This window comes from Brassica rapa, chromosome A05, assembly GCF_000309985.2.
Source record: "Brassica rapa cultivar Chiifu-401-42 chromosome A05, CAAS_Brap_v3.01, whole genome shotgun sequence".
In the NCBI taxonomy this organism is placed as follows: Eukaryota; Viridiplantae; Streptophyta; class Magnoliopsida; order Brassicales; family Brassicaceae; genus Brassica; species Brassica rapa.
In genome coordinates, this window is record NC_024799.2 from 26,064,483 (window position 1) to 26,075,042 (window position 10,560).

Below are 10,560 nucleotides of genomic sequence, written 5' to 3' on the forward strand. Positions count from 1 at the left end.
AAGGAGACTAAGTGGTAACCACATAGCTTTGTCTGAAAAGATTCTGGATACTGTCTTTAATTTACAAGAATGCACAGTGCAAAGCACTTAGGAGCATACATATACTGATATACATACACATGAAAAGAAAGTCATATACAATCATATATGTTTTAACTTTTTACACTAAGTCTCCCTGCATCTTTCAACTACCAAGACAAGAGCAAAATTCATGGAACCTTGATCTGTGTAAAAGCCCTGAAGCAGCAGAGATCCAATTGGATTAATATTTTTTGTCAGAGAACGATCTCTCTGAACACTAATGAAGCTTCTTCAAGGCCAAAAAAAACAGATTGAATCCCAAGAATAAATGATTTGCTTACAATACTCAATCAGTTTAGTGTCTTCTCAAACCCCAGAGAGTAGTCTTGTTTTTTTTTCATAATTTCTGACTTTGAGAAGTCTCTCCATAAGTCAAAAACCATCCTTTGTTCAGTTTTAAGCCATGTGTATCTACTTTGTTTACCCTTCAATAGCTTCTGGTTGGGGTGAGTGGGTCATAGTCATAAGCTTCACCAGCTTTGACAAATCTTCCCTTTACACGCCGTCTCACATCAGCTCTTGCTTTGCGAGAAGCATACCTCACTGTCTTATCAAACCTGTATCAAACAAAAAAACAAAGAATGTTTCATTTAGAATACACTTCAAACTTGCTTACATGATGCAATGCACTGGATTCGCAATGGCACTTACTTGCGAGCCTTCTTTTTCTCCTTGTAACGCATAACCGCGTTATTACGGGTCACTGAATGTGAGGAAGCATTGTTATCCTGTGATGTTTGAGGATACCATGGTGGCTCACCGGAGAGCTGCATTGAAGACGATGCACCACATTCTTGAAAATCTCCAGCGCTACTATCTCCTGTGACTCCAGAGAATGATATGTTGGAATGTGCTGGTTTCGATGTGAAGCAAATGATTGGTTCTGTTTTTGAACTCATGAAAGAATCATCATTGCTCTCAGCTGGCTGTACAAGATTCCCTCCCTGGATTAAGAGAAGGAACAAGATCATCACTAGAATCAAAGGAACATGTGAACCTCATAAAATAGCAAAACATACCTCAGGAGCTGCTGCTTGGTGATGTTTCTGGAAAAGACTATCAATTCCACCTTGTCCAAATAGCTCTCCAGAGGTGTTAAAGGCTGTCCCAAAAAGCTCTTCATAGTTCTCAAGAGCCAAGTCAACTTCATCCATACCCAAGTTCCCATAAAAGTCATCTTCACATACTCTTACATCCTTCAAACACCATAAACAAACAAGAACTTGAATTTAGATACATTTTTTTTTGTATTTTCAATGCACTTTTTACCAACTAATAATATGATTAATTGTAATCTTTACAAAAAAAAAAACTAACTACATTTACTGAACTCTTATTTAAAATTATGCGAAATAGATAATCACGAAAAATTATTCCTTTAATACTGAAATTTAATATGTTTAATTATGTATGAAAAAAAACTAAAACATGTATCATTTTGAAACCGAGAGAGTATATACCTTGGGAAATGATGAAGTTGCAGGTGCTGCAGAACTGGTTTCAGGCCTTGAGGAGGAGCCGGCGACATCTTTCTTCTCCTCATTACAGTTTTGGTTGTTCTGACCATCATCATCTATATTCATCAACCCCATTTCTTGTTCACAACCAGATTGTCCAGCTAAGTCCAAACAGAAAGACCATATAGAAGCGAGCTCCGAGCTAGAAGGGCAACCAGAATAGCAGCTTATGGTTTGCCTCTTGTGATTATTTGATGAGGAAGAAGAATTGTTGTTGTTGTTGTGGCTAGACCAATCACAGTTTTGACAGAGGGAAACTCTTTCTTCAACACACCTGACTGTAGCAGGCTGAGAATTGCATCTCTCGCAGACGAGTGTCCTAGAATGTCGCTTGGACAATGCGTTAGCGGAGTGGACGCTCCTGTCGCAGGAGAGGCAGAGACAGGCTGCATCTGAACGACAGTACACCATTGAACGTTGTTCACCACAGAAGTCACACATGTAACCCATCTTCTTTCACTGCTGTAATAAAAAAAAAATATATACATAAACCATGGATTAGATAAAAAAGACAAGAGACCTTTGGTCTAAAAAGCAAGACATAGATGGAATAATCTCTTTTAAAAGTTTTATGAATTTTGATCTGAGCTTTCATATGAACAGTCAGAGAACCAAAACCCATAAAATAAATTTAATCAAAATCGAAATAAATAAAAACAAAGCTTCAGACTACAGATCAGTAAATCTACGGTTTTTTAATTTGACTTGTATTCAAGATGAATCCAAAACTAAATAGTTCTTAGAAAAATAAATCAAGCTTTTTTTAGCTATCACAATCATCATCCTCATCCAAACAAAGCTTAAGAAACCAATAATCAAAAAGAAAACATGAAAATCTCTTTAAATCGAAGATCCAACAACACAAGACATGTATTAGAGACAGATTCATTAAGACCCTTCATAGTGAAACAGTGGATAAAAAGCTAGTAACAATTATTATTACAGACGGATAATCCTAGAAAAATAAGAACACTCAAAAAAAGAGAGAGAGAGAGAGAGAGAGGAGAGGAAAACAACTTACAGTGTTAAAAGATCTTCTTATGAAGTTGAATCAAGAAAAATCTGAGATAAACACACACAGATCCTTAGAAACAGAGCAGATTATTCTTCTGTTTCTATCTTTTCTTTGCTTCTCTCTCTCTCTTTCTCTCAGAAAAAAAAAAACTAATGAATGGATAGGCTTGTGACATAATCAAAAGTGCCTACCTTTTTTTCATTACTTTTATTTTCTTTTATTAAAAACTAAAAGGGGTTTTTGCCAAAACTAACCCACAACTTGATTTTAATTCCAAACATATACCCAAACTTGAATCAAATGCAAAACTAACCTAAAAGCCTAGTGAAATTACAGCTCAGCCCCTTGTGACCAAACTAAAAAACAGAAGCCATTTTTACGAATATAGCCCCAGTAAATCGTCTGAGTCGTCTGAGATGTTGGAAGTCGTCTGGACGACTGAAGTGTAAGTCGTCTGGACGACTGAAGTGTAAGTCGTCTGGTACCAGTTTATTTTAAAAATAATTTATAAATCTTGTAAAAAAATATTTTGATGCGTAAAAAATAAAAATCAAGTAATTATAAACAGTTTTAACTGATATAAATTAAGATATGATAAAATTGATTTGTTTTGAAGATATATGAGTGGAAGTAGTGAATCATGAAATACTTTGGTTTAGGAGTTTGGCAAACATATGTTGTAGTATTGTATGTATTGTTAGGGTTAGATTTTGGAAAACTAAAATGTTTTTTTCAAAAATTAGTTTTCACCTATATGTGTTTATTTCTGTGTATAGTAAACACTTTTCAAGTTTGATTTGGTTTTATGAAGTGTTTAATTAGATAATTAAGTTTAGGGGTTATGTTTAGGGTGTGGACGACTTATATTTCAGTCGTCTGTTAAATAATTTACCCGGACGACGTATATTTCAGTCGTCCAGACGACTTACTTGTAAGTCGTCTGGAAAGTCTTCTATTTTAGTTTCCCGCTAAAAATATTTAATTTCCCGCTAAAAATATTAAACTCTTCTGGACGACTTACATGTAAGTCGTCTGTTTTAATTTCTTCACCAGACGACTGAAATGTAAGTCGTCCAGGAAGTCGTCTGAGTCAAAAATATTTAATCTAATTGGATTTTTTGTCTCCCTATATAAAGAAAAATTTACACATTCTCTCTCCTCCTCTCAAATGGCTGCAACAAAAATGTAATGTTCATCATTCTAAAACTCTCCAACCTCTCTCTAATCTCTTTGACTTGAAAACACCAAACTTTATATGAATTTTTCAGTTTTGTCTCATGTATTTCTTACTAATCTATCTCTTTTGCAGGTTTTTGATCAAATGGTACTCATCTTCCACTAATTTAGAGGTAGATCTATTAATTTTAGATATGTATTTTTGTGTGTTCTATAAATGTAGATTTATCTAATCTTCCACTCATTTTCTCTATTTTTAAGTCATTTGAACGTTTTTGAATATGCAGGTTTTTCAGATCTGGATTTGATGTGCAGGTTTTTCAGATCTGGAAGACTTCTGGGACGACTTACCTGTTAGTCGTCTGGAAGTCGTCTGGAAGTCATCTGGAAGTCTTCTGACAAAGTCGTCTGGACTTCCAGGAAGTCGTCTGGACTTCCTGGAAGTCGTCTGGACTTCCAGGAAGTCGTCTGGACTTCCAGGAAGTCGTCTGGACTTCCAGGAAGTCGTCTGGACTTCCAGGAAGTCGTCTGGACTTCCAGGAAGTCGTCTGGACTTCTAGGAAGTCGTCTGGATTTTTCTGAGCGTTTTGGTAAGTTCTTATGTCTGATTTTTCTTCATTTGGTAACTTCTTGTTGTATAAAGTTCTTACTTTTTTCCCAAACTAAAACTCTCCAAACCCACTCTAATCTCTTTGACTTGAAAACACCAAACTTTATATGAATTTTTCAATTTTGTCTCATGTCTTTGTTACTAATCTATTTTTTTTTGCAGGTTTTTAATTATTTGGTACTCATCTTCCACTAATTTAAAGGTAGATCTATTATTTTTAGATATGTATTTTTGTGTGTTCTGTAAAGGTAGATTTATATAATCTTCCACTCATTTTTTTCTGTTTTTAAGCCATTTGAACGTTTTTGAATATGCAGGTTTTTCAGATCTGGATTTAATATGCAGGTTTTTCAGATCTGGAAAACTTCTGGGACGACTTACTTGTTAGTCGTCTGGAAGTCATCTGGAAGTCGTCTGGAAGTCGTCTGGACTTCCTAAAAGTCGTCTGGACTTCCTGTAAAGTCGTCTGGACTTCCTGTAAAGTCGTCTGGAAGTCGTCTGAACTTCCTAAAAGTCTTCTGGCAAAGTCGTCTGAACTTCCTGGAAGTCGTCTGGCAAAGTCGTCTGAACTTCCTGGAAGTCGTCTGGACTTCTTAGAAGTCGTCTGAACTTCTTAAAAGTTGTCTGGTCTTGTCTACTCAAGTGGAATCCAAGCTTGTCTTTGTAGATGAATGATCTATAATAGTTTTGTTTGTGATCTGTTTTATGAATTGCATGTATACTCTTTTAGTTGTGAATTTTTTGTAAAATCAGTAATAATGTTTTCCAAGATGTATTAAATGTGCTAACAATGTGTTTACACATTTACAAATCAATGAAATAATAGACTTCAGTAGCCTTTTTCTTATCTTTGGATCTCTCATATGCAATAATAAACTCCAATGGTCTTTTTCTCATCTTAATAAACAAGAATGTTGGTAAGAGATGGAAACAAACAATAGTAACTAGTCAAAGCATATCATATTTTTTATAAGTTTGCATTGAAAAACTTAGTCAAATTTAGTAAAACTAAGGGAGAGAACATATTTTGTAAATATGAGTTTTACATATCTTGAAGTTACTTATCACTCTTAAAAATACAAGTTATTCAAAAACTAACGTAGAAGACTTAAAAACTAGTGGAGAAGACGCGGACGACTTCAATCTAAGTTGTCTAGACGACTAAACTATATGTCGTCTGGTCAACGCAGAGGTTATTTTTGCAATTGACTTTGAAATCTGTTATTTCGGACGACTGAAAGTTAAGTCGTCTACTATTGTTTGGTTAAAAAAAAACTCCAAAAAAGCTAGACGACTTACATTTCAGTCGTCAGAGGTTAGTTTTGCATTTGACTGGATTATTTCAGAAGTTTGACTTTTTGGACGACTTACGTTTCAGTCGTCTAGTGAAAATTAAAATAATAATATTTTTTTAAAAGTAGACGACTTAAAGTTAAGTCGTCATAGGTTAGTTTTGCAATTGAAAAAAAAAACTTCAAGATTTAATTATATACAGACGACTTATAATTCAGTCGTCCACGAGACGACTGAAATGTAAGTCGTCCAGGATTTACGAGGTTTGACCAGAATCTCAGAAAAAAATCCTGGACGACTTACAATTAAGTCGTCTGGTGGACGACTGAATTATAAGTCGTCTGTGTATAATTAAATCTTGAAGTTTTTTTTTTCAATTGCAAAACTAACCTATGACTACTTAATTGTCAGTCGTTTACTTTAAAAAAAATATTATTATTTTAATTTTCGCCAGACGACTGAAATGTAAGTCGTCTGGGGAAGTCAAACTTCTGAAATTATCCAGTCAAATACAAAACTAACCTATGACGACTGAAATGTAAGTCGTCTAGGTTCTTTGGAATTTTTTTTGAAACCAAACAATAGTAGACGACTTAACTTTCAGTCGTCTCAGGTTACAGATTTCAAAGTCAATTGCAAAAATAACCTCTGCGTTGACCAGACGACTTCCAGGTAAGTCGTCTACAGCCAGACGACTGAAAGGTAAGTCGTCTACAGCCAGACGACTTCCCAAGTAAGTCGTCTGACGAACAGATCTGGAAAAAAACTCGATGTCATACCTTAAATTAGTGAGATAAGTTCCTTAGCATACATAAGGCTTCTCCAAGCACACAGAATCACAAACGGAAGTCACCCACCCATAATCGTTAGCTTCTATGACTCTATGAACCATGAAAATTTTAGAATCAAAATCTTGAGTTTTTTTAGCTCATTGTGGAGAGAAAGTGAGAGATATGTTGTGTTTAGGTCACAAGAATGGAAAAAGAAGAAGGGTAAATCGATTTTAGGAGCATTAAGAGCTTCAAATTGGTTGTTCATGGTGGTTGTGGTATTGATGACAATGGCAATCTTGTAATTAGTTGAAGATGATGAGGGTGAGAGAGTAAAAATGTCATTTTCGAAAAAAAAAATAAAAAAAAAATGGATGGCATTTTCGTAAATTATATGAACTTGTGGGGTGAATAGGGCAAAACCAATTTTCAAAAAAAAAAGGAGGTTAGTTTTGTGTTTGACTTTAAGTTATAGGTCAATTTTGCAAAAATTCCAAACTAAAAAGTGCTGAAAAGTTTCTGTGTAGGGTATGGTGGGTCCCTGTCGTATTTATAGTGAAAGCAATAAACTTTTTGTGGACCCCACGGATATTGTTGTAATAAAAAGAAAAGTAAGAGATAAGTAGATAGAATCCATTATGGCACAAAAGAGCCACTTGGTACAATCCGCATCGCGATGACATTGGATTCAGTACTCGCACTCGTATGAGATGCTTTTGAACGAATCAGAAAGACTCATCTCAGATCAGATATGCTACTATTGTTTTGCTTTTAGGCTCTCGCAATAATTAATAAATAAATTTCTTTTTTTTTTTTTCGCTTTGACTTTACAAAAACCAAATTATCTTTCTTTCTTTCTCTCTTTTGGTTAAGTTCGGTGGCGTAGCAGTACATTAAAAAATATCTTTTGGTTAATAGAAAGACGAGAGAAATGGCAAAGATATTTTTTGACGGGAAAGAAATGGAAAACAAACAAAAATATCTGCCAAGTTAGATACGTCTGCCTGTATAAAAATGATGATGAGACCAGAAAATAATATTAATTGTAATGTATCAGTTTACTGAACTCATATCTTACTACTATAGTACTGGATTTTATTCACGAATGTAACAAAATAAATCAATGGCTTTTGTCAGCTTCATCTTATTCTATTGTTCACCTGTTTACTGAACTCATTTCTTTTATGAGATCGATTTTAATGAATAATAGAAAATGTTATGTATGATTTTTTTACTTCAGGGATGAATTTCATTTACAAGAACTTAATTAGACAAACACACATGTTTTAGAAGAGGTTGTCATTTTAACCACACCTTAAAGCTCGTATATTCTATACCATTCTATATAGCGTGGACAATTACCTAACTTTATGTCTTAAAAGCTCATACATTTTGGTTGGCTATGTTTCATTATTTGCTTGATTTTCAATTTTAGAAAATATTAAAAGAGCTGGACTAGATGAAAACTTGGGTAAGCTTTAAGGTTACTGTTTGATCAAAACGAGCGATGAAACTGAAGCTCATTACTAGAAAAACAGTACCAACCTCAATTGCATAAATTATTAACAAATCTGCTTGAGACACACACACACACACACACAAGTTAAAATACTAATCAACGATAGTGAAAGCCAAAAGGAGAAGGAAAAAAAAAAGATGAAGATAAGACGCACTGAGAGCTTGTAAACATAAAAATCTGAATATGATGCTAAAATAAATGCGAGTTGGATAAGATTATAAGACGATCCGAACTTTTGTACAAAAACATCGTATTCCTCCTTCTTTATCGAATATAAAACCACCGCCATACTTAGAGGTGACGACACTTCACTTGTTTTCCTTAAGATAACATTAACTAATCCTATTACTTCATTAATCATTAGTGCCTTTTTATGAACTTCACACCAAATTTCTTTGTTTTCTCTATTTTAATTTCTTTATCACCAATCATATCTCTAAATCATTAATATTATTAAATATCACATTTCCTAGGACGACATCATTTGCTGTTATGACATAAGATCATCTCATGAGTTGACCCAATCTTAACCTTTTCAACCAGAATCACAAAAAGCTTTTCCAAATGTTCAGGTTTAAGATGTGGTTGAACAAGAACTGCAAGAAAACAAAAAATAAAAGCATGGCGAAATGGTTTTTGATTCAGTCGATCCAAAGAATCTTAATAACGAGCTACAATAAGGAATTTTAGTCCAGGTCCAGGTAAAGACTGTTGCGCCATGCAAAAAGACATGACTCGAGAAGATTAACCGTAGAGAACCCCTACGAAAATATTGAGTTTTTGGATAAATGTTTTATATACTGAAGCCAATGATATTTAGTGTTCTTTTTAAATTTCTACACATTCTACATTTGTATTAATGTATATTAAACTCTCTTTCATGGTACATGGACATCATTTTAATTTTTTGTCAACTAATTTAGAAAAACTTCATAATACTACCTAAATTGGTGGACTAACAACTATAAAATCGCTATTTCTAGAGAAACGGAGACAAAAAAAGTTCTAAACCACTTTGACCTTCATTATATGTTAGTAAATAATGAAACTATGCATTAAAACAATATTTTCATATTTTTGAATTTTTCTCAAAATCTATGTGTTAACCCCTACGAAAATATTAAAATTTTCGGTAAATGCTCTATATACTGAAGCCTATGATCTTTAGTGTTGTTTTAAAATTTCTAAACACATTCTACATTTGTATTAATGTATATTAAAATTTCTTTCATGGTACATAGGAATCGTTTTAATTTTTTGTCAATTAATTTGATAAAACTTCACAACACTTCCTGGACTAAACACTATAAAATCGCTATTTTCTAGAAAAACGGAGACAACAAAAGTTCCAAACCTCTTTGACTTTCATCATATGTTAGTGAAAGATGAAACTATGCATTAAAACATTATTTTCATATTTTTGAATTTTTCTCAAAATCTATGTGTTTCCCTACAAAAATATTAAATTTTTCGGTAAATGCTCTATATACTAAGCATATGATTTTTAGTGGTGTTTTAAAATTTTTAAACACATTCTACATTTGTATTAATGTATATTAAACTCACTCTCATGGTACATGAGCATCGTTTTTATTTTTTGTAAAATAATTTAGTAAAACTTCATAATACTCCCTAAATTGGTGGACTAACCACTATAAAATCGCTATTTTCTCGAGAAACGGAGACAACAAAAGTTCCAAACCTCTTTGACCTTCATCATATGTTACTAAAAGATGCATTTTTTGATTTTTTTCTCAAAATCTATGTGTTAACCCCTACAAAAATATTGATTTTTTTGGTAAATACTCTATATACTAAAGCCTATAATCTTTAGTGTTGTTTTAAAATTTCTAAACACATTCTACATTTGTATTAATGTATATTAAACTCTCTTTCATGATACATGGACATCGTTTTAATTTTTTGTCAATTAATTTAGTAAAATTTCATAATACTCCCTAAATTGGTGGACAAACCACTATAAAATCCCTATTTTCTAGAGAACCGGAGACAACAAAAGTTTCAAACCTCTTTGACCATCATCATATATTAGTGAATGATGCAACTATGCATTAAAACAATATTTTCATATTTTTGAATTTTTCTCAAAATCTATGTTTTAACACCAATATAGTTTTTTTCGGTAAATGCTATATATACTGAAGCCTATGATCTTTAGTGTTGTTTAAAAATTCTAAACATATTCAACATTTGTATTAATTTATAATAAACTCTATTTCATGGTACATGGGAATCATTTTAATTTTTTTTATCAATTAATTTAGTAAAATTTCATAATACTCCCTAAATTGGTGGACTAACCACTATAACATCACTATTTTCTAGAGAAACGAAGACAACAAAATTTCCAAACCTCTTTGACATTCATCACATGTTAGTGAAGGATGGTAATACGCATTAAAACAGTACTTTCATATTTTTGAATTTTTTTCAAAATCTATGTGTTAACTAACCTATACGAAAATATTGATTTTTCCGTAAATGTTCTATGTACTGAAACCTATAATCTTTAGTGTTGTTTTAAAATTTATGAGCACATTATACATTTGTAATAATCT

The 10,560-nt window shown here is 32.9% G+C and overlaps 1 protein-coding gene across 3 annotated transcripts; it reads right to left on the bottom strand.

The window, feature by feature from the left end:
- Positions 1-8: 8 nt before the first annotated feature.
- LOC103249162 (zinc finger protein CONSTANS-LIKE 9) lies at positions 9-2,804 on the bottom strand. 3 transcript variants are annotated; one of them, XM_009148800.3, is made up of 5 exons: positions 2,620-2,804; positions 1,542-2,057; positions 1,101-1,277; positions 733-1,025; positions 9-638 (listed from the first exon to the last, which is right to left on the bottom strand). In XM_009148800.3, exons 2-5 carry the CDS (start codon positions 2,046-2,048, stop codon positions 509-511), a joined length of 1,107 nt encoding a protein of 368 aa, XP_009147048.2. In that variant the 5' UTR covers positions 2,049-2,057; positions 2,620-2,804; the 3' UTR covers positions 9-508.
- Between the last annotated feature and the right edge of the window lie 7,756 nt (positions 2,805-10,560).